Below are 24,689 nucleotides of genomic sequence, written 5' to 3'. Positions count from 1 at the left end.
GAACAGTTACTTTGTTGAATGGCTCATAATTCTTGTTATGGAAAAAAAATGAATGCCTTAGATATAAGAAATGTTATGGGCTTTGTTTTTCAAACTACCGGTAGGTGCCCAGCAGTGCATGTGTGTAAACATAAACATGGGAGCCAGCATCATTCTCCCTTTGGGGTGAGGTTTGTCTCTACTTTTACTCTGCAGTTGATATATGTGCCTGCATCTATATCTTATATTCTAATAGCAAAGTCAGCAAATCTTTTGATTCTTAGTCCAGTGACAGATTTTTCTACAAATCTGAAAAGGACCCCAGGTCTGCAGAAAAATCTGAAACTTAAAAAAAATGAAAACACACATGTTGCAGTTTTAACAAGCCAAAAATGATGAAAGGATTTCCTGTAGCATTAAGCAATGGAGTCCCTCAGTGGCTGTTGCTAGGCAACCACAAATCCCTGGGTTGATTCCAGTAAAAGGCAGGGGGAGGAGGCAAGGCCCTTTCCAGGTCTATTTTAGCTTTTGAAGTAGGACACACTGGGCCAGGCCTGGCTAGGGTTGCGTGCTCCAGGTTGGGAAATTCCTAGAGATTTTGTGGTAAAGTTTGAGAAGGGCAGGGTTTTGGGAGGGAAGAGGCCTCAGCAGGGTATAATGTAAAGAGTCCACCTTCCAAAGCAGCCATTTTCTCCAGGGAGACAGGTCTCTGTTGTTTGGAGTTCAATTGAAATTCTTGGGGATTTCCAGCCCTCATCTGGAGGTTGGCAATTCCAGGAACCATTACATACAAGTCCTGGCAGCAGCCTCTGGGTGACTCCATTACTCAACTAGGCCTGGCTGCTTGCAACTATTCAACTGCAGCCACCCTATGAAGGCCAGAGTGGTGTATCATTTAGAGCTTCAGAGGGATGTAGTAGTGCACTGCCGACCCAGCAGCGCCGTAGTAGAACGTTGTGGGACGCCTTAGCAGGACCTAAGCTGACCTTGCCCGGTCGTGTCGCACTCCCTCCCTCATCCCCATGAGTCCGCGGGTCATGAGAACTGTCTGACTCAATCACGCAGGCGCCAGGGACAATGGTTCTAAGTTCCCCAGGGTGAGGAATTAGGCTCAGAGCGATGCGCTCCCTCTCCGCCGCATTAGCCAGATGAGATCATGCATCACATGATGATCTCCCGACCTCCCGCCTCCCGTTCTCCCGGAACTCCCCCCAGTCCTCCCTCCCTACGCCCGATACCAAATTAACAATAAAAGGTGCCAGGAACCGGCAGGCCGGGGAGACTTCAAGCTGGAACCACGGACCTCCGGTCTCCCGCTGCCTGGCGATCTCCACCAGATGTTATCTCCAGCGTCGTCAAGCTTCTGCTACGCTTGACAGCGTGGGTGAGCCCACAAGCGGTGCGAAACCGAGGAATCCCTCGAACCTCCCACCCTGCTCACTGTCGCCTGGGGAAGGGTCAGCGATACCGGAAGTCCCTCTGGATCGGCAAGCATCCAGAACCAGCGTCCTAGGACTCTCTCGTCCAGGCAGGAACACCCGGTGAGTATAGGGCAAAAGCAGGGAGCTTAATGACAAGCTGCGTTGATCGAACTGAAAGCGTTAACGAAATGCGGCAGGTCCCGTAAAAAGAAGGCTAAAATTGGATTGAGGGAGATTGGAAGCTCAGTGTCCATGGTACCCAGAGGGGGGACATTGAATCTTGGAACTGGGAAAACATCGGGCTCTCTACAGAGCCTCGCGCCCGATGCCAGCTGCTACTGGGACGTGGGCAATGTTTTGTAGCCATCAGGCCTGCTGAACCCTACGGCTCCCTTGCTGTAGGCCGCCCTCCTTTCTGATCTTTCACCTTCAATTTCAACCCGAATTTCTCCTATCCACTAAATTGGACGCTCTGTCCCTCCCTTCACCCGCCCCCCTCGCTCCTTCACCCATTTCCAAACTTCTCCCGCTGACTCAGCGCCTCTGCTCCTTGCCCTTCGTCATTTTCGAAACCCTGCACCTCGTCTACGCCCGTAATGGCCTTGCTGGTTTCAGAAACTCTCGCGAGAGCGTATTAGCCACGCATCTGCAGAAGAAAGAACCCTGGCCAGGCGATGCTAGAATTCGCATTGTGCTCCGTCCACTTCACGAATACTGAGGGGAGGGGTAAGTCATCAAGCGGAACAATTACCGCCCTAAAACAACATCCCTTACTGAGCTCCATAGAAGCAATGCGTGAGACGTGGAGTCACCTAGCCTTCACGGTAGAGAGGCATGCTGGAGGCCATGCGCCAAGGAACCACCTAGTGAACAGATGACTGGAAGACCACCTTCGCGATGCTCCCCTGAGCCCCTGCACAATTTGTGGTCTGGGGAAAGTGAGTTCCATGGTGCTTCAACAGAGCAGCCACCTCTGGCCGAGCCTACGCTACGCCTCAACTGCGGTTTCCGATGCTTCTTACCCAATCCCAGCGCATCAGATTGTCCTTGCTCTGAAGAGGCTTCACCCACTACAGTGCGCCTCTCTGAATTAAGCTTCTATAAGGCATTTGTCAAGAGAATACAATGCCCGACCCAGCCAACCCAGAGTTTTCTCCTCCATCCGGCAAAAAACCCCAAGGAGCTCCTATGCGAATTTGTGAGACAGGCTCCAGGAAGCAGGGACAGGTAGATGGCGAGGCCCAAAGCGTAGCTCCTCATGCGGCCACCGCCAAAGAGAACGCTTCCCGCGGGGTGCCCGCTAAGGCAATCCGGGCTCTGGTAAAATCCTGAACAGCTTGACATGCCCAGGGCTTGCCGGGACGCCGGGTCCCTCCGCCCACCAAGCTAGCCTCCCTCGCAGCACTCTCCACCGGGCGGGAGACAGTCTCCAGGATGACTGCTTTAACTATGCGGCGAACCGGACACTTCCGCCAAGGGAGTGTAGGCAGCCGGTGGGGCCTACAACCCGATGGAGGTCCCTCCCTCGGGAGAGGCCACCCTAAAACCCGGTGCCCAGCGTTGCACAGAAAGGCTGAGCGACTGCCCGTGTCAGGCTCCCGGCCCGGTCTCCTGCAGCCGAGGGACCAAGGAGGAGAGTACTAGAGCAGACCCAAGCGCCAAGGCCCCTGCCAAGCCACCCCTCTGGGCATGCAAGACGCGCCACCCAGCCCATCTCCTTCAAGTTCCCCACGAGGGTTCCCTGCCGTCGCCCCAACCCAGTATGGCAGGCCATCCCTACACCCGGGACTATTGGGCTGGTGCTGCCAAGTAGCCTCCGCCCGCTGAACAGGGGCTGTTCCTTCGTCCCGGGAGTGATCGGACTCCGACGCACCAAGGGACCCATCCATCTCCAGGTCTGGACAAACATCCCACAGGAGCTGCCGCCCGGAGCCAGCTGCGCTCAGCTGGATTCTTCTTGCCCATGCGCTGCCCGCTGCTTCGACTCCAATAAAGGCTACGAGCCCCAGCAGCCAACATGGCGCAGGCCTACACTCACCGATACATAGCGGTGGAGAGCGCCCTATCAGGAGCTCCTGGTCCATATCTGAGAGCTTCGCCATAGAAGGATGTACGGATTCAAGGGCCTGGTGGACACCGGCTGGTGTTACCCGTCATCAGAGCAGCCCGAGTCCAGCCCGACCAGTGGGTCGATCGAGGCTTGCCGCTCTGGGGTGGGGGAGACAAACCCTTGAGGAGCGAGGAGCATCCAGCCCGCTCACGGGTCAACAAGCCCAGGACTCGGCGGCAGCTCACAGTCCGCCCATTGTTTTAGACATCCATGTCAATCTCAGGAAGGGGACCCTCGCGGAGTCCAGGTCAAAAGCGACTCTGGTCTGGAATTGACGGGTGAAAGCCGTCTGGTCGTTGATCCTAATCTTGCCCTCCGAAAATTACTTTCTAATTTCCGCAGGAAAACTGTTTCCCCTCCTCTTCTCCTTCTGTTTTACGACCAGTAAAGCAAGGGAGAGACCCAATTGGCTGACTAGCCTCCTCCTGGATTAAAATCTGGGGTCCGATCCTGATACCGCCCAGGCACTGTCAGGACCAGGCCCCAGTTTAAAAGGGGCTGCATATTATGCCCCTAATACCCACAAGGGTTGCTGCAAACTACAGATCCTCTCCTATGATTTGGGTGGGTGGTGTTTGCCACTTGCCTTCGGCGAAGCCCGGCCCCTTAAGGAAGGCGGTCTCGGCGGCAATTCGAGATAATTCGATCACAAAATTTAGCACCATCCAGCTGCCATTAGCCACCAAGGTCCGCGGTGGTGCAACTCCCTTGCAAGAACCCCCCCTTCCTTTTTCGCTTGTGTGTGTGCGAGGGAATTGCCTCCTAGTACCTTGATTGCTTCATTCCCGGATGCACCCATCCCCCAAAAGGTGCTTCCAAAGCCCCCCTTTGTGTTGCGGATTAAGGATGCGTACCCACGATCCCCCCGGGACCCGCCTGTTCCCTCCCCCCCCCTCGAGGCTGGGACCCTGGCAGCACCCTGGATGAAGCTCTGAAGCCAATTCCCACCAGGTGCGCCTGCCTACCCTACCCTCCTCCTGTCAAACAACTAAAAGAAGAGGTAGGCTGACCCCCAGGAGGGATTGCATCAAAGCAACCTCTCACAGGCTTAAAGCCTCCTTCCTTCTTATAAATTCCCAAGCACTAAAACTCATTCGATCGATCTCCATGCATCCGCTTTTGAGCCTGGGCGGGACCCCGACCGTAACCTGGGGAAAGGGGGGGTATGTTTCTAGTCCCTCTTCCTACAGGTCCCTGTGGACTCCGGACTTCGCCATGACAGGCCAAATCCCATGGAATGGCGCCGGGAAGAAACCAACCCTATCCAGGAGATGGAACACATCTCTCTAGAGGATCCGCCCAGCGATCTCAACGAACGCCGTCATGGCCCGAAGACCAATTGATGACCTGGGGGGGGGGAGGCGTCAAGGCGACCACCAACCAAACTCCTAGGAGCTGCGCATGGCAGAGACCACCCGAGACACCCGAGAACCCTCTGTGCCTCTCCTTGCGATCATTACTGCCAACCCTGGGCCACCATGCTTTTGCCTGCTCTACTGCCCTCCTGCCGATGACGTCCGGCCACCTAATGAAGCTTTCACTAGATACCAACATCTGGGAGCAGTTTGCTGCCGCTGCCAACGTCTCATCCTTCTGCCTGGGCTAGGTACCACAGGAGTCGGGGAGCCTACAGCTCCTACCTGCTCCTCGTCACAAAGCCTGGAGACTTCCTAAGCGGAGTCTGGGCTAAGCCCCTTCATGAATGCCTCTTCCATCGGGTACTCTATGGCGCCCGACTGGGGACCTGTGGTCCAAACCCTCCCGGCCGGTAGCTCTCTCTCTTGTCACCAAGACTGCTTCGCCCCAACCCACCCGAATCTAACACCTGCGCCCGCATCACCCGGCGTAGCGGCCAAGCCGAGTTGACCGGGCCCATTCGGCTGACCAATTGGAACTGCACACACACGGAGGACATTCCCCCCATGTTGGGAAACATCACCCTTCCCAGGGGGCTGGTTCTGGACCTGCGGGGAAAGAACGTTTAATTGCATTATTCTGCGAGGAACTCTTTGTTGCCTCAATTAAGCCTCACCAGCGTGATTCACAGGCTCCACCCCGGGAGCCGGGGCGCCCGCGCCGCCCGCTCCGCTCTGCCTTTCGACCCCTCCTGCAATAGGAGGCGACGCAGTGCGCCCTCTCAGAAGCAGGGGATTCGTCTCCCTGCCCAACCTAGTGTGAGTCCCCGGACTTCGCTTCTTACAATGCTAAGACTATTGGCCGACTGGCCTGTGCCCTTCTTGGGGAGTCCATCCAGCTCCACCTCCACCGCTCTGGGCGCCCTGGCCTCCGAGCAGCAGGAACTTAGATCAAGCGACCCTAGACAATCGTGCCGCTATTGATTACTTGTTGTTGTTGCACCACCAAGGTTGTGAGAATGTACATAATATGTGTTGTTTTAATCTTTCTGATAATTCCCAGTTGATTCCTGCATGAAAGTGCGTAGGCTGCAAGAAGTTGTATCTAATTTTGAAGTATGATGTTTTGCCCCATTGGTGGTCCAGCCCTCTGGAGGCAGCTGCCGGGAGGATGGTTGAGTGCTATTGTACAGCTCTGCATTGGTTTAATTGTGTGCCTTGTTATCGGATCTTGTTTCGTTCAATGCGTGTCTAATATTGCCTGTAACATGTGTAAAAAGCCCCTCGAATTTCCCCTACCCCGCGACCAAGTTCTAATGTTACACAAGCAGCTTGGTCAGCTTGACCAAACGGCGGAGGAGACAAGCGTCCCTTTAAATCGCCCCTTAGTATTTCGGCCCCCCCTTCCTTTCTAAAATGTAAAAAAGGAGGAGATGTAGTAGTGCACTGCCGACCCAGCAGCGCCGTAGTAGAACGTTGGGACGCCAACGGACCTGCGGCCTTGCCGGTCGCATCGCACCCCCACTCCTCATCCCCCCATGAGTCACGGGTCATGAACTGTCTGACTCAATCACCGGGCGCAGGGACAATGGTCTTGCCCCCAGGTGAGGATTAGGCTCAGACGCGTACGCTCCTCTCCGCACGTAGCCAGATGAGATCATGCATCACATGATGATCTCCCGACCTCCCGCCTCCCGTTCTCCCGGAACTCCCCCCGGTCCTCCCTCCTACACGCCCCCGATAGGGTAACAATAAAAGGTGCCAGGAACCGGCAGACGGGAGACTCGCTAGGAACACGGACCTCCGGTCTCCCGCTGCTGGCGATCTCCACCAGATGTTATCTCCGCGTCTCGTCTCGTTCTTACGCTGACCGCGTGGGTCGACTACAATCTTGCTGTTGAAGCACACTGGGTGATTTTGGACTAGTCCCATACTTTCTGCCTAAGCTATTTCACATGGATGTTGTGTGGTTGAAAAGGAGGAGAAGAAATGAATGAAAACTGCTTTTGGTCCCATTGTGTAGAAAGACTGTAGTTTTCCAGTATTGAAACCACAGGGGGCAGGGGGAAGAGATGGAAAACTTAAGACAGATAAAGGTAGGCTGGCTGTTGGATGGGAAGAAGATAAGGTTGCCAACACATTGAGAAGTTCCTGGAGATTTGAGGGATGGAGCCTGGGGAGGGGAGAGATTTAGGAGGGAAGGGACCCCAAAAGGGTATAGTGCCATAGACTCCACCCTCCAAAGCAGCCATTTCCTCCAGTAGAACTGGTGTTGGCCTCTTCCAGGTGAGTGCTGGAAATCATCTGGAATTACAGCTGATCTCCAAATGACAGAGATCAGTTTCCCTGGAGAAAATGACAGCTTTGAGAGGTAGTCAGTGGCATTTATAGCCTGCTGATGTTGCTTCTCTTCCCAAGGCTCCATACCCAAATCACCAAGAATTGCTCAACCTGGAGCTAGCAACCCTGAGGGACTAATCTCTGTAGCTGGGAAATCCGTTGTCATTCCTTAATAGCTGCTGCTGCCACTAGAGCTTCTCTGTGTATGTGTCGGAAGACAGACTTTAACTCAGAGGCACAATGAGAGTCAAGAATGCTGGAGAGGAGAGGAGCAATTGAAGAGTGGGATCTCCTAAAACGAGAGCTCTCACAAACCTAAGCCATTAGTATTCCAGCAAAAGGGATATGTGGTTGCGAATTCACTATGATGAAGAAAATTTGAACTCCCAACAACGGGAGTCCACTACCCAAATAAAAAGAATAGATCAAAAGTCATTATTGTAGAAAGTGCCTGTAGGTTATATTACCAAAGTCAAATCCTCCTACCTGGAAGAGAAACCTATATTAGAATCCACATGAAACCTATATTAGAATCCACATGAAAGCAAAGTTTCTTAAATGAAAACAATTTTTCTGTATGATTTTCTTTTCTTTTTTGTCCTCTCCTTTTGATCTGTTAGGATTTTAAAAAATAAAACTTTAATCAGAAAAGGATATGCATTGAAATGGGAAAGCTAACACTATGCAGTTATCATTAATGGCTAACCCCCTGCTTGTTCTGCATTTCATGCCTTTGCTGGCCCACAGAGAGCTCTTTGCCCTCCCTCTACATCCCTATTGCTTTTGAACTAGCACAGCTAATGCAGCTGGTGAGCAGTAGATTCAGGACGGTTAAAAGTAAACGCTTCTTTATTTTAGTGAGTGACTAAAACGTGGCAGTGCCGCAACTTTAATGATCGGAAGTGTGACTTGACTGCTTTTGAGAGTCTTCCCTACAAAGCTGCTTGTTCATGAAGCTGGAATTCAGCTAGTTGCTGATGCGGCAGTGCTGGCTGTGTGAGAGGGGGACATCTAAGGAAAGGAAAGGGATGGAGAACTTGGTTCCACACTTGCATCTCACTCACTTGCAACTCACCCCTCCCTAGCAGTCTGAAAGGAATGCAGAAGATGGGGGAGTTCTTTGTGGCAGCAGATTTACCCAAAGAATTATGGTCTCATACCAGGAGGGTTGGTTGGAAGCACACACACCCCCAACCTATGGTTTGATGTTTTGCTTTAAGGAACCACAAGCATCTTGGTCTTCCTGGTGCAGAAAGGCAGGGGAAGGGGACACAGTGGGGGATCTGTAATAAAAGTAACTTTGATGTTCTTACCAGGGGGAGCAGCAGTGGCGTAGGAGGTTAAGAGCTCGTGTATCTAATCTGGAGGAACCGGGTTTGATTCTCCGCTCTGCCGCCTGAGCTGTGGAGGTTTATCTGGGGAATTCAGATTAGCCTGTACACTCCCACACATGCCAGCTGGGTGACCTTGGGCTAGTCACAGCTTCTCGGAGCTCTCTCAGCCCCACCTACCTCACAGGGTGTTTGTTGTGAGGGGGGAATGGCAAGGAGATTGTCAGCCCCTTTGAGTCTCCTACAGGAGAGAAAGGGGGGATATAAATCCAAACTCTTCTTCTCTTCTTCTTTGGGACTCATTCAGAAGATGGGAGATTATAACTTCAAGCACTTCTTTATCAATAATCTGTTCCAGTTTATCTTCATTCCTACAAGACTAAAACCTTTCCCTTCATCATTACACCACCCTGAAACTGATGGGGTATTTAGAATTTTACTTGTTAAAATATTTATATGATGCTGAGACATGCTCAGACCCACTTACAAAATCATAATAAAATACTGGTGTTGAATGGTATATAACTACTCTTTATTTTAAAAAAAAAGGATACTAAAAGGTTGGTCACAACAGATTAAACATGAAGTCAAGCAGAAGTTCAGTTAAAATGTTCCTGCCAAAAGCTTGATCATGCTTGATCTCACTAATCATATCAGTCAATATTTGTTTGGGGTGGGACAAATTGCTAACTGTTAAAGAGTTAAAAGAGATGGACCGAGTATGAGCTTATGGAGGACAGCAGGCCACAATCTGAAATAGAGTGTTTTTCCTTTAGTGAGCAAAGCCATCAGCTCGTCTTTCCCACAAGGAAGCTCTATTGGGTTCACTTGTTTTAATACTTCCGAACAGATGTATGTAGAATGACAACCATAATGTTGATGACAAGGCTTAAATTCCTTGTCTATAGACAAATGTTGATTTTTCATTATGAAATATTTGGGTAACACTCTTTTACTTTGTAAAATATATTACAAATCTGTGTACCATTTTTTTCCCTGTGGCACTTCATTGCTGTTGAGGAGGAAATCAAGATTGTTCCTCCCCAAAAGAATCATGTTAGGTTGTTTGAAGTATGATTACTCCACCATTAGAGATTGTAAGTGAAATGCCATCTACCGTATATACTTGTGTATAAGCCGACCCGTGTATTAACTGAGGCACCTAATTTTACTGGGAAAACCTGGGAAAACTTATTGACTCTGGTATAAGCCGAGGGTGGGAAGCCGGGAGGCAGAGGGAGCTCCTTTTGGGTAGTGACATCAGGGGGAGTCACTGCCCAACTAAGGAGCTCCCTCTGCCTCCAGGCTAGCTGGGCTTTGTCAAACCCAGCCGGCAGGCAGAGGGAGCTCCTTATGTGGGCAGTGACTCCCCTGATGTCATTGCCCAAATAAGGAGTTTTCTCTGCCTGCTGGTTGGGCTTGGTCAAACCCAGCCAGCCAGCAGGCAGAGGGAGCTCCTTATTTGGGCAGTGACTTCCCCTTCACCCTCCGAGGAGGGCAGCAACAAGCAGCTTGGGGGGGGGGGGCAGGGTGGTTGTCCCAGCCCCACCCTCCTCGTGATGGATAGAAAATGGTGACTTGCGTATAAGCCGAGGGGGCTTTTCTCAGCCTTTTAACAGGGCTGAAAAACTCGGCTTATATGCGAGTATGTACGGTATATTTGCGTATTTTGCAATAGTGTGATATAATTCAGGGAACTGCATTGAATTGTTACAGTGGATAACCTAAATCAGTGACGTAGGTATAGATTATTTATGGGGTGGGGTGGGGAGGGACATGCCCCCACCCGCCTCTGGGGGCATGGCCACACCTCCCCAAGCTCTGCCCCTGGCCTCAGTGCTTATAAAAGCAGGTCTCTGAGGCTGAGGACAGCAGACTCCCCTGACCCGCCCGCCCTACCCCCACACTGGCTGGGCTCCCAGCCAGCAGTCGACAGTCCCTTCTGCCCTCCATTCTGGGCAGAGGCGTAGCTATGGAAAATGGAGCCTGGTGCAACATCTGAGTTTTGCATTCCCCCCCCCCCACCATGGGCCGCCACTGTGATGCTGGAATCCACCCCCAAACAGCATCACTTTCAACAGAGTTTAAACTAGGGAACCCAGATTCTCCTTTTAAACCCACCTTAAAGGAAGAATCTGGGGCCCCAGTTAAAACAACATTGAAAGTAATGCTGTTTGGGGGTGGATTATCCCCTACCCTGAAACAGCATCACTTTCAATGTTTAAACTGGGGACCTCAGATTCTCCCTTTATATCCATGCTGAAGAGGGTGGATTTAAAAGGAGAATCTGGGGAAATTTGGGGGGTGCCTGCTGTCAAGGGGTGCAATTGTTAAGCTAGCAGTACCAAACTTTCAGATTATCTTTAGGAGACTCCCCTGATGATACCACCCAGGTTTGGTAAAGTTTGGTTCAGGGGGTCCAAAGTTATGGACCCTCAAAGGTGTAGCCCCCATCTTCTATTAGCTCCCATTGGAAACAATGGGGGATGGGGGCACCCCCTTTGGGAGTCCATAACTGATGATACCACCCCCTGAACCAAACCTCACCAAACCGGGGTGGTATCATCATTTGGTGTTGCTAGTGGCAAGCTGCGCCCTCTACAGTCCAAAAACTGAAAAAACCACTAAAATACAAAAAAACCCACAAACGGGCTTCGGACATGTAATGGGGGAGGGGGTTGAACCCGGGGAAACCCTCCCCCCTTACCTACGTCCTAAATGAATGAAATTTTGAATTGGCTGGTTAACAAATATTTTAAACCTACAGAGACACCTTCCCCGTGGTGGCGAACCTTTGGCATTCCAGATGTTATGGACTACAATTCCCATCAGCCCCTTGGCCATGCTGGCAGAGGCTGATGGGAATTGTAGTCCATAACATCTGGAGTGCCAAAGGTTCGCCATCACTGTATGCTTTTGTCATGCTGTGATAATGGAAAATGTATTTCCAGAGTTAATGAATTTCTTAATCAAAATAATTTATAAGGTATATTTTGTTGGTGTCCGGAATGAAGCGTTTTTAATTTGTTGCAGAACTATAAGCTGAAGCTTGACTTGTGAAAACTGCAATTCTTAAACAGCAAATAATCTGATTTATTTTTATTTCTAGAAAAGCTAATTGCTTATCAAAGGGAATTTCACGCTTTAAAGCAACGTCTTCGCATAGCTGAGCACCGAACCCTCCAGCGCTCCTCTGAATTAAATACCATCTTGGAACAGTTCAGACGTGCGGTAGCGGAAACAAATGGAAGCAAGGATGCTTTGAGCAGCGTTTCAGGTACAGGTTGATGTGTTTAAAATTTGAAATGATCGTTATGATCAACAGGAAAAGATTCTGCCCTCCCCCCTTCATTCAGCTTGGATTAATCACATTTGAAAGATTGACTGGATTGGAGGGGGTGTGTGCAGGAGAACTGAAGAAATTTTAGAACCAACTACCAACTGAAAAAAGGAGAGTTGGGATCTAGAGGGGGAAAGGACAGGAAGGTCCTGAGTAGGCAGGGAATCCATTAGGGATTTTAAAGTGTCATGTAGACAAGCAGGGCTTGGGTGCTGTTCATGTATAAAAACAGTAAACAATGTCTTGTTATTGTTTCTGAGCCTGGGAAGCTGAAAACACCAAAATTGTAACCAATGAGGAAGTTCAGATGGTCTCCCATCTTAGCAATTCTTAAAAGGCATGGCGAAAACATTTCTATTTTCCACAGCATTTCCACCATTGTTTTAAAAATTATTCTACTGGGTTTAGTAGCTTTTTTGTGCTGTTTTACTGCATTCTTGCTATGTTATAAAAGAATTGTTTTTATTTTGTTGTACTGTAAGCCATCCTGAACATACAGAAGGGTAGAAAATTTATTTATTTATTTATTGCATTTGTATCCCACCACATCTCCAAAGACATTTTTAAATATTTTTTTAAAGTTACATTCCATATCCATTTGAAATATCTTGGTGATAGTGGGAATACTGTCAAGTTGCAGCTAATGTATGGTGACCCGTAGGGCAGGGCTATCAATCATGCAGCTCAGGCGTTGGATCTGGCCCCTTGAGAGGGCTTATCAGGCCCACAAGTCAGCTGGATCACACATACACACCCAGTCCCAATCTGGATCACCATGGCTGACTGGGAGTAAGGGAGGGCGGATTTGCCTCAGTTGACTCGTGGGCTTGATAAGCCCTCTCAAGCGGTTCTGATCTGGGCTGGTGAGCCTGCTGTGAGGTCTCTAGCTGAGGCAGTCACCCCCCACCACTGCTGATCTGAACTGACGAGCCTGCTGGGGGCTCACCACCTGAAGCAGCCACCCCTACCCCCATACCTGGCCTGACCAAGTCACATTTATGTCATATCTGGCCCTCATAACAAATGAGTTTGACACCCCTGCCATAGGGTTTTCAAGGCAAGAGACATTCAGAGGTGGCTTGCCATCTTCTGCTAAGTGTAGCAATCCTGGACTTCCTTGATAGTGTCCCATTGAAGTACAGTCCAGAGCTGACATTTTTTACTTTCTGAGATTTGATAAGATAGTATGTCTAGGAGGTCACCCAGATTAAGGGCACCTGGAGTATCTTATATTTTTAATAGGTTTCACTGTTGGATAAGCAGTTTCGTCTCTTTTGTCATTTTTTTAGATGAAACATTAAAATTGTTGAAGGAGCTAACAAGCAGAAAATCTCTTCAAGTGCCAAATATATATTACCACTTGCCTCATTTGCTGAAAAATGAAGGAAGCCTTCGGCCTTCTGTGCAGATTGGCCTTGGACGAACAGGAGGTAAAGTGACCTGATTTACGTGACTGATATACTTAAACATATGTCCTTCAGGCTTTGTGGCTGTTGCTATGAGTTACTTCCAAAGCAATAAAGAAATCTTACTTATTTTGCCAATTATATCTTAGAATTCAATTTGAATCCAAGTTGAAAGAAGTTTTGTCTTCAACCTTATCTTTTGTTGTTTTATGCAGATCCCACTACTTTTGATGTTAAGGTATACAATAAAAACCACTAACCTGAAATGGCATGTCTTTTCTTAAGATTAAAAATTGCATGGAGTTTTCTCATAAGCTCATAAATAAGGCTTTTCATGCTGTGTAAGTTCTATAATCTATCAAATATAGAATAGGTAATTGAACCATCTCTAGCTATTCACTGCTTTTTGTGAATATCAGAACTGTGCCTGTTTTACTGATAGATGATGTTATCTAGATCCAATGAGCTCCTTCATATGACTCTGTAAATCTCCCAGATGGAATTTCTTTTCCACTGCAACTCTGTTAATGAGATGGCTTCCGACACACCCAAAGCATTAGATATAGGCAATATAAGTGTGGCAGGAAAACTTATAGTGCTTTTTGGACATCCTGCTCAGTTTGGCCATCCATAAATTGTGAATGGGCTTGGTAGCTAATTGTTATTATCTGCTAGCCTGCAGAAAATAACCCCCATAATAGTACCTGTTACAATAAGGTAATTACTAGATTGACTGGAATTTGTACTAGTAGTGTTACTAATTTATCCTAATGGTGTTAATAAAAAGCAAGCAATCATTTAAATGTCACAAATTACAAATGTTTTGTGTGAAAGACCCCAGGTTCAGAGACTGTATGTCCTGATAAAAGGATCTTTTGATAGCATAGTTGGAATGAGCTATAGCTTATAACCTGAAATCAACTGCTAGTTAGAATGGGCAGTGCTGGGCTGGTTGGACCAGTGGGCTGGCTTGGTAAAGGCAGTTTCATATGTTCATTGCTACAATCCTGTATCTAGCAATAAACCCTATTAAATCCAGTGGAACTTCTACCTATGCATACAGTCAGTTTGAACATCACTGTAACTCCCCTCCCAAATTTAGAAAACCTTAGCAACTCTGGTTTCTTAATAAAATGAGAAGATGAACGCTGTTCTTACCCGCTAAATTGTCAGCGTCAAAGTGTTTTTTTTAAAGCTGTGCTATGTGCACATTCTTCCTTTCTTGCAACCTGCGTCTTCTGGCTATAGAAATACCAGTATGGAAAGGAAAGCTGAAAGGACAGTGAAAGGAAACTTCTTTTAAAATGCACAAAAACATGTGCTGAAAATGAAAATAAAAGTCTGTGGCAAGCCTTTGGCCGGGAAGCTAGGGTTGCCAGCTCTGGTTGGGGAAATACCTGGAGATTTTGGGGGTGGATGCTGGGGAGGGCAGGATTTGGGGAAGGGAGGGACTTCAGCATGGCATAGTGCTGTAGGGTTCACCTTCCAAAGCAGTCATTTTCCCAGGTCAACTGATCTCTATTGCCTGGAGGTCAACTGTAAATAGATGCCATGGGTAGCTCCTGAATGCACAGTGCAGCAAATTCCTTTCCTTTAAAAGACACTCACCAGGATGTAAAATACCTTCAGTGTGGGTAAGATGGGGTATACTAGGGTTGATAGGTTGCCAAGTGGCGGGAGACTTCATTGGGGTTCCCTAGCTGATGAAAATGAGTGAAATCACTTCTGGAGTGACCTGGAAGTTACATCATTGTGTTAGGGTGCGACACGCCAGCATTAACCCCAAACCCTATGGTTTAGCCATAGAGTTTGGGGCAAAAGTTAGAGTGTTGCGCTATGTGACAATATCTGTTCTGTGGCAGAAATGACATCATGGCATTGCTGGAGTGGCTGATTGCCCCCACAATTGCTCCAGAATTTCCCCCCTGCCCTCCCTCCCCCCCGCTGAATGGTGATGGGAACATTGTATATTTTATGGAACTCTGGGCATTTTCTGCACAAAGATTATAGCCAGAAAAATTATGCACAAAAATTATTCCCACAGGGATTACACCCTGAAAACATAGTATGTGAAGTGACCCACAGAAGTAGCATTTTATACAGGTCAGGGGAGTGGCTGTCAAAAAAAAAAGCGAAAAGCTCCTTAATTTGTATAGTAATGGGTAATGGTACTACATCTAAATTGGGGCCTTGGTTCTCTGTTCTGTTTGTGGCTGTTTTGATTTTTTTATGCATATGATGTTGCTGCTGAATGCTGTTCCCCCAAAATATATTCATAGGGCCCAGCTGGGAATTCTGAATGTCTGCAAAGCGTTATTTGTGGATCCATTATGTTCTTCTGCTTGTATGGCTACTTCTATCCTCTCTTCTTAGCTTGAAGTGTTCATCATATAACCTCTCCTGTTTTGCTTACTCTTGTACAAAAAAGAATAATTACATATAATGAGATTTTGCATCGTGTGAGTTTTGTACAGTTTTAGCAAGATTAATTTTTAATAATGCATGTCATGTATGAAAGTTGCATAGTAAAGCATTATGGATTTTATATGAAGCAGTGTGTGTGTGCGTGTGCGCGTGTAAGCTGTCTTAACAAGAATTGATTTAGTGTATATTTTGACAGGAAAACTACCAAAAGGTTCATTAAAATCCTAAATTTTTCCTGTGAGGCAGGTTTAGTGAAATATTGTGACCTGTCCAGTATCATTCTTCTAATACTTCCAAATTCAAACATCACACCCAAATACTCTGAATTCTATTTAATATTTGGGGTGGGGGTGGGGGCTGAATGTAATTATGAACTTTTATAGGTAAAAAACATAACTCCATTATCTGTTGAATTCAGGTTATATTTTTTTCTGCTTTGAAGTTTGGCTGTCCACGAGGGCCTAGCAAGGGGTGCCCATCACCCTATATGATGGGGTGTTGTTACCATTAAAAACTAAATGTCTATGCCCTGGACAGGATAGACATTGCTGGCAGCAGGATAGACATTGCTGGCAGCAGGAGCCTGTACTTTTTCTTCACTCTTCCCACCCCCCGCCAAGGATACAGGGTCATGGCTGATTAGGGTCCCTTCCAGTGTGGGACTTGGAGCAGCTGCCCCATTGAAAGCTGTCTAAGATTGCCCATGTGTCCTCATTGGCTGATGAGAAAGCTGGTATTCTAAATGGGATGTTGAGGGTTTCAATTAGATGGACAGGAAATAAATGTGAGGGTTGTAAACTGCTGCTTAGTTCTTAGGTTTTAATGATTTTAGTATTTTATGTTGTTGATTGCTGTCTATGTAACAGCCATGTTGGAAGCCGCCTTGAGCCCTTCGGGGATAGGCGGCCTATAAGTTTAATAAAATAAAATAAAAATAAAATAATCTATATGTATATATACGCAAAATACCACTCACTGACTGACTGACTCATCAACAGAACTCAAAAACCATGAAACCACACACATGAAATTTGCACACCTGTTCCTTACGTACTCCAGGTGCTCACTAAGAAAGGATTTCCCAAAATATTCACTTTCACTCAATTTATTACCTATTTACTATTTTAATTGCTCATCTCTGGACATCTGCGCAAACATTCTAAGGGCAAACCGCCCAGTTCACAGACATGCTGCACGAACATTCTAAGGGTGACAGTTAAACACAGCCAGCTTCATGTCCTTCACTAACTGCACTCTATCACCGCCTTCCACAATGCATGTGAACCTATTTGAAAACAAACCCATCAGTCCACAGAAATATGCTGCATGTCACCCCAAAGCTCACAAACAGGCTGCAAAAAAGTATGCTGAATATCACCCTGAAGTTAACAGACAGTCTGTGAAAAAGTGCTCCTCCACCCACCCTCACATTAACAACACCGTTACAGCCAAATACTATCAAAATAGATTACAAACCACACTATCACCTTGGACTACTAAACATTTGTCGGTTTTTGCATCTGGACATCAGATTGCTTACTGTGGAGACAAGTTTATTTCTCTCAGCCTCCAATCACCCTGTGCTTTGTGTCGTGCTCTGAAGTGGCGGGATGAGTCCCCAGCAATGTGCTGCAGTGGCGGTACAGTCCATCTCCCTACCCTTCCATCCTACCCTGAACCTCTTCACAGCCTTCTCATTCATCAGCATCCAATGGCAGAACACTTCCTTTCTGCATCCCGAAAATACAATGGCTGCTTCCAAATTATGTCTTTTGGAGCCCACCAGGTGAAAGAGAGCAATAACACGTTGCATTAGAAAAAGACAACTACAGGAAGCTGCTGCAACATATGCGAAAACAAACCCATCCGTCCACAGATAGGCTGTGAGGAAATATGCTGCATGTCACCCCGAAATTCATAGAGAGCCTGTGATGAAGTATGCGTAGCGAAGCACGGGTGCCCTGCTAGTTGCTGATAATTATGAACTGTATACTTGGCCAATGAACTTGTTTAATAGTAGACACAAAGTACAGAAAATGTGTTGGAAAAAGTTTCTCGCACCAAATTTATACAAGGCAACTTCTGAACAAAATTAATATTTTTTCTCTACTAAAAGAGGTACTGAAACTTTTTCAGAGCTATGGAATACTTCTTTTGTACAAATATCAGCGAAACTTGTGGCTAATGCATCCATCCTCTGTCACTTTTCCAAGTATTAATATATTTTCTTTTTTCATTTATATGTGCAGTTTTGAACCTACTTCGTGGTTTATCTTTTTTGTTTGTTCTAAATATTTCTAAATGTTACATGACATCCTTCCCCTTTTCTCTGCTTAAGTGACACAAGGAAGTTGTTTTTTGTTTGTTTCAGTTTCTATAGTAATGGGAATTCCAACCGTAAAGAGAAAAGTAAGATCTTACCTTACTGAAACTCTTCACTCGCTGATTGACAAATTGTCACCGGAAGAGAAACTAGACTGTGTTATGGTCGTCTTCATAGGAGAGGTAATCCAATTGCATTTTTCAGATTGCCAGTTATTAGTCCTATGAGTATGTTTATGGCAACTATGTACCATCCTTCATTTCTTTTTGACAAATCTTCATAGTATAGTTGGATCAATGATTCTGGAGGCTTTGCTCATGGAAAGGCACACTGTTCCTATTTACAGGATTAAATTTTCTTTTACCTAGTATGGTTTGAACTCAGCAGGGAGAATTAAACAGACTTTAAAACATTACAGAAAGATTCAGGCATTTTTAATAAAGCAGATAGATGAAATTGATAAAGAATTCTGGTTTTCTAGAAATTAGAACTGTGACAGCCTTCTCAGTGGTTTGAACTGAAGAATGTGTGATAATCTGTTATTCCCCCTCTCTCCAGAGAGCCATCATGGTGTGGTGGTTAAGATGTTGGCCTCTGGGAAACTCAGGTTCAAATCCCCTGTCACACCACGGAAGCTTGCTGGGTGACCTTGAGCTGGTTGCACAGCCGCCTGACCTTGTCTAATATTTGTGTGGAAGATCTCCAAGGAACACTAGGGTTGTAACATGAAGGCAGGCAATGACAAACCATCTCCCAAAATCCCTTGCCTTGAAAACCCTATGGGTCACTTGTGTTCAACTGTGACTTTGACGGCGAAAAAGTAAAAAATATGAGCAGATGATTCTATAGAACTAGCAAAGGCTTGAGATGGATGAACTACAATTTTGGGCAGAAGAAGTGGGGGTAGGGAACCTCATTTTCGCAATTTTGGCACACATCTACAAGGGCTTTGGTGGCTCAAGAATATACTGCAGCTCTTCTGGATACTGCTTTTTGAAAAGTGCCCCTCCCCAAGCTGCCTGCTGCTGTTCATTTCTGAAAATCTTTCGTTCATGCAGGTTGGGAAGGTTCTTTGCTGCCTGATAAAGAGAAGTCGTGGGGCAAACAGGAACACAAATAGCATTATGAGTTCAGGAGGGTACAAAATGCACTACAGCTGGGCAGGCAGTCCAGAGGCTACTGGTGCCTGCTCTCTGCCCATGCCCAGGGAATAACTGCACCCTGACTCCCCTAGATCCAGCCCTGACTGTGGGATAAATATGCAAACACCTGAATATCATTGGGCATGTGTTGCTCAATGACACAGGATGCTGTTTAATTACCAGGTGAAATTCAAATTCCAGTTCTCAGCTCAAACTTTGTTGATCTTATAGATTCATAACTGAGATTTGGAAAAGGCTGCTTGAACAAACTTAATGAAAAGTATTAATGTGCTCTTTTGTTAAGATGACTGAATAAAATACGTATTGTGGGCTCTTTTTACTCACCTTGATTGCTAATCAGGAAGGCCTATTCTGCAATTACTTGAGTAGGCTGTTGTCGTAATCCTCTATTCTTTGTTTGGTAATAGAAGCTCGGATTGGCATTGAGCCAATAGCATCCACCAAGTTTTAGCCATTGCGCATTTGATGCAATCAACTTCTGAACAGCATATAAAAGTTTTTTTCACTAGTGGGAAAAAGGCCAGTCAATTTAATACAATACAGTCTCTGTGCTAAAATAACTAGATGTTTGTTGGTAATCTATGTGTGGCATGGAGAGATGGGTTTCTTGGTTCTCAGACCATTAAATGATTTACCTAGGTAAAAGGTGATTTGCCCTTAACATTTATTGTTATTTGCTGCTACTATTCATGTATACAGTACAGTAGTACTGCCAAAAAGACCCAAAGTTGAGAGGCATAGCAGAGTTGAAGCCAAAAAAGAAACCCAAACCTCTACATCCAGGCTACAGATGAAATTGACCACTAAGTGAACATGACGTTTCTTTATAATGCAATTAAAGTGAACACGTACTTAGACTTATTTCCTAAGTTACAGAAACAAAAGAGGTAACATAGTAGAACACTAAACAGCAGATGACGTACACAAACAAACAAGATAGAGATATATAAAATGGTGAACAATGTTGCATTCTCGGTTGCTAATATGCGCTCAACTGAGAGTCGCAGCGATATTCAATTGTTTAAAGTCGTGGATTCAATCAGTCAGTCAGTCATCAATCACACCTTTATTGGCATAAGCAAAAATGCAGATTCATACATATAAAAGAACAAATTAAAATATATAAAAGATATATATATATAAGAAGTGAATAAAACAGTTAGCGATAATAATAAAGTAAAATTAACAATTTAAAATAGTCATCAGGAATAGAGCTACCGTATATGCTACATCAGCATTATAGTCTCCTAAAAGGAAACACACAGCAATAATGGGATTTTGAGTTTTTCTTGCCTCTAGCAGAGGATGGATTAACCGAGAGCACACGTCTGCATTTTTTTCACATTCTAAAAGGATATGAGACAAAGAGTCGGGAGATCCACAATGACAATATCTTTGTTTTTGGGATTTGGTGGTACCTTCCTTTGGTTATAGCTGAAGGGAAACTATTGAAACGAGCTAACATGAATGCTCGACACTGTTTGACGGACAGAATAGATGTAAGATAGTTAGTTATAACTCCATACTTAGGAAGAATACCTAAGGCTTGGGGAGAGCAAACTGGAATTTTAGTTGAATAGAAAATCTGATGATCATGATCGATAAAGTTTTCATTACTATTTTGGAGAGCATTCCAATACTCTTACTTTTGTTGGGTGCTGTTCAGTGTTCTACTACCCTGTTTCTCCGAAAATAAGACATCCCCTGAGAATAAGATGTGGTAGAGGTTTTGCTGAAGTGCTAAATATAAAACATCCCCCGAAAGTAAGACGTAGCAAAGTTTTTGTTTGGAAGCTTGCCCGTCGAACAGAACACCAGAGCATGTGAAGTGGAAAAATAAGACATCCCCTGAAAATAAGACATAGTGCATCTTTTGGAGCAAAAATTAATATAAGATACTGTCTTATTTTTGGAGAAACATGGTATGTTAACTCTTTTGTTTCTGTAACTTAGGAAATAAGTCTGAGTACATGTTCACTTTAATTGCGCTATAAAGAAGCTCACTTTGTAGTCAATTTCATCTGTTGCCTGGGTGTTTTAGGTTTGAGTTTCTTTTTGGGGTTACAGTATAGTAGTGCTGATGTGACAAATCTGCGATTGGTTACTGCTTGTGACCTAAGTGGCTATGGAAGATGAAAGCCGCTGCTGAAAAACTACTAATGTAGCTGCTGCCTTGGATTTGGCAGTTTAGGAAAGAAGGAGAGTGGAAAGGAAACTAAGGATAGCCTGTATCTGAGCTGTGTTAGATCCACTTTATATCTGAATGGCAGCAGTTATTGCATTTTTCACAGCCTTCTTACTTGCTTAGATCTGCGCCCATCATCCAAGGTAGGCAAGAGACTTGAGCTAGCTGTCACTGAGTGGCTGCTGCTGTTTTCTCATTTCTTTAAGAACTATACTAGTTGCGTTTGTAATCCAATGGAGGCCCTGGACAAACTTCCAGTGTAGTTTGTTGTGACAAGACAAGGGGCAAACCCTTAAATGTTGTAATGTTAGATCCCAAGATTGTGATCTTAAGCTGTTTATCAAAATTACAGTATTAATTTATGAATGGTGCATAAGTATTTAAATTGCTACTTTTCTTATCAAAAGGCCTGAAATCAGGCGGCTATGCATTTCCTAATCTTTGCTGCATTTTATTTGCTAAGAAAAACAGTAACTGAGACATACTCTATGTACATGAAAGGGAATTTTTTCCTGGTGCACTATCAAAAAAGAAGGATGTTATCTTAAATTTGCATATTATTGTTGTTGTTGTTGTTGTTGTTATTAATTGAATTTAATAGACCGACCGCCCCCGAAGGGTTCTGGGCGATGTACAGTAAAACCAGTCAACACAAAGCAAACATAAAATAATTCAATCCAATAAATACATTGAAATCCAATAACAGTTCCCCAGAAACAATTTAGCAGCGTCCGAGAAATCCCTCTGCGGGAGAGGATCAGCAAAATGCCAGTTAGATGCTATGTGGGGGCTGTAAGGAGGGCATTACTAGTATGAGTTACAAGTATGTAGTTACAAGTATGTGCGAGTTACAAATAAGTAGAGTTACATGTATATGAGTTACAAGTATGTAGAATACTAACATAACTTATTTGTGTACAACCTTTTTTATGGTGGTCATCTTACATTTGGAGTTGTATTCTTTTTGGCTAAATATGGTACACATTCAATTCATAAACAAGGCAAGATATGTATATTACATGAGTGATATCTTCTTTGACAGTCTTAACATTGCATGAGCTTATCTTAAAGCATATGGTAAAACTCTAACTTCTAATAGCAATTTGGTGAATCAGGAGTTTTTCTTACTGTTCTATCTTGCTGTTTTTAAAATATTCTATTAGTATTACAATTTTCTTAAAATTTAAAGAAACATTGTGCTGAACAGCTTTTAAGTGTGAGATTTAAATAATTTGGTATTTTGTGTGTTCACAAACAAATGTGGTTTTTAATGATCCAATAACTTAGTCTTAGCTGAACAAAAAGTGATGTTGCTTAAACCTCTTACAAGCTTAAGAGTTGCTTAAAACTTTTACAGAGAGCCTGTAAGAGTTATGCAGTTAAACAAAATATGTATAACACACTTGAAAATGTTGCTTTAACACTAGTGTTCCTTTCTTTTTCAGACGGATCTTGATTATGTAAATGGCGTTGTTGCAAGCCTAGAAAAGGAGTAAGTTAACATTAGATTATGGAACTATCATGGAACTACTTTGATTATGAGTTGGTTTTTCTTTTTACAGTAATTTGAGATCAGAATTAATAATTGTGCATGTTTGTGGGCAGCACATCACAGGAAATCAAATGGGGCAGCTAATCTCATTTTACTGGTAAATGGGATTAAAGGATTCAGCATGACATAAGCAGATTGCATTGGCATGAAATAAATGGATTGCTTGGCATTTATGCTGAAACCTGGTAGGCTGGCGCTGAAATATTAACAGCCAAGTAGTTGATAATCTGTTGCAGTTGTAAATGATAGACCCGTTAGCCACACCAGAGAATCGTACTACGTTTTCCTAAGGATATGTTGTGCTTTGTTGCCTTCTGCACTAGCAGGTTCCCCCAGAAGGGGTTGGGGGGACAGCTGGGCAGGGTAGACTTGAAGCCATAGTGTGGCCAAGAAAGTTGTCTCTCAAGTTCTTTGTTCCTAAACTAGATTTAGAGCTTTAAGCATTTACATTTATCGGTAGATGAGCAGGCTGATAGTTGGTGTCTTGCCCAATTCATGGCTGAATGCAGGCCCAACATTCAGTTTATTTATCAAACTGGGTACTTAGAATGGAGCGTTTTGCAGAATATGTATATATCTGAGTTTTTAAAAAAACTTTTGTGACTTATAGGTTTTCTGCTGAAATAAGTTCAGGCTTAGTGGAAGTAATAGCCCCACCTGCATCATATTATCCTGACCTGACAAACTTAAAAGAGACATTTGGAGACTCAAAAGAAAGAGTCAGGTAAGTAGATCCTTTTAGACTGTGGGGGCAGGGATATGCCATCATCATTTTTGTAGCGCACATCAGAAATTGATGTGATGCATTCTGGTTTGTTTGCATGTCATATCCATGAGCATAATGTATGCCCAAGCAGGGTTGAAGAGCATGCTTAACTTTATTGTGTATGCTACTATTCAAGAATTGTTCCCTTCAAAGAAACGTATTGTGATCCAAAGCCAAGTGGAAGCTGCTCCAGGTTGCAGAAGTGGCCACTTTCCTCAGAGCACTTTCCACATCATTCTGGGGTCCCCTTCGATGCAATTTTGGAGGTGGCCCAGGGCGCTGCCACTGAAAGAGGTAGGGGGAAACCTATGAGCAGAATGCCATTTGCAGTTCTCTCAATACTGTTACCTTTGAGTTGTTTCAAACAAGTTCTCTGGATGACACTGGCCAGGGGGAACTCATTGGCAGAGGTGGTAGTCCCCCAGAGGTGGTGGTCCCCCAAGTGGTCCCCCTAGCAGTGGGGGGTCTTTGGGAGACTGTGGGAAGGTCTTTGGGAGACTGTGCTGCTTCTGCCTCCTCCACAAACCTGTAGGAATTGGAGCAAAGGAGGTGGAATGGCCTATCTGCCCCCACCCTGGAAATTTCTCTCAACTGATCACATTATGCTTTAGGTTATTGTATTTCTTTATTGCCTACAGGCATCTTAAGTTTAAAATTTATGAAACTATCTTTAATTTTAGATGGAGGACAAAGCAAAATTTGGATTATTGTTTTCTTATGATGTATGCACAGAAAAAAGGTGGTTACTACATTCAGGTAAATTATGATTTCAGTTATATCAAGCTAATATATAACATCCTTGGGAGTTGGACTAGTACTGTTATTAGCTATTTCTTATTTATATATGATGTATCAGTACAAGTAATATGCTGTGAGGTGTTTGTATACATTAAATCAGAAAATGAAGCCACGGGACTTGAGGTTGATGCATATTTTTGAACTGATTTTTTAAAAATAAGGAAGCTAAATTTAAGTGACACTGGCGTTTTCCGGA

General features: G+C 45.0%; 1 protein-coding gene across 3 annotated transcripts in view; it reads left to right on the top strand.

The window, feature by feature from the left end:
- The window catches only part of MGAT4A (alpha-1,3-mannosyl-glycoprotein 4-beta-N-acetylglucosaminyltransferase A), an 83,743-nt gene that overhangs the window by 31,378 nt on the left and 27,676 nt on the right, over positions 1 to 24,689 (top strand). For all 3 annotated transcript variants that reach the window (XM_048495640.1, XM_048495641.1, XM_048495639.1), the window contains exons 3-8: positions 11,646 to 11,813; positions 13,166 to 13,306; positions 18,078 to 18,211; positions 22,823 to 22,869; positions 23,540 to 23,653; positions 24,376 to 24,451. In XM_048495640.1, the coding sequence (XP_048351597.1) occupies positions 11,646 to 11,813; positions 13,166 to 13,306; positions 18,078 to 18,211; positions 22,823 to 22,869; positions 23,540 to 23,653; positions 24,376 to 24,451 (680 nt within the window). The remainder of the gene's footprint in view (positions 1 to 11,645; positions 11,814 to 13,165; positions 13,307 to 18,077; positions 18,212 to 22,822; positions 22,870 to 23,539; positions 23,654 to 24,375; positions 24,452 to 24,689) is intronic.

Source organism: Sphaerodactylus townsendi, linkage group LG04, assembly GCF_021028975.2.
Source record: "Sphaerodactylus townsendi isolate TG3544 linkage group LG04, MPM_Stown_v2.3, whole genome shotgun sequence".
In the NCBI taxonomy this organism is placed as follows: domain Eukaryota; kingdom Metazoa; phylum Chordata; class Lepidosauria; order Squamata; family Sphaerodactylidae; genus Sphaerodactylus; species Sphaerodactylus townsendi.
Note: the sequence above shows the minus strand (reverse complement) of the source record. Positions and strands in the feature narration are given on the sequence as shown.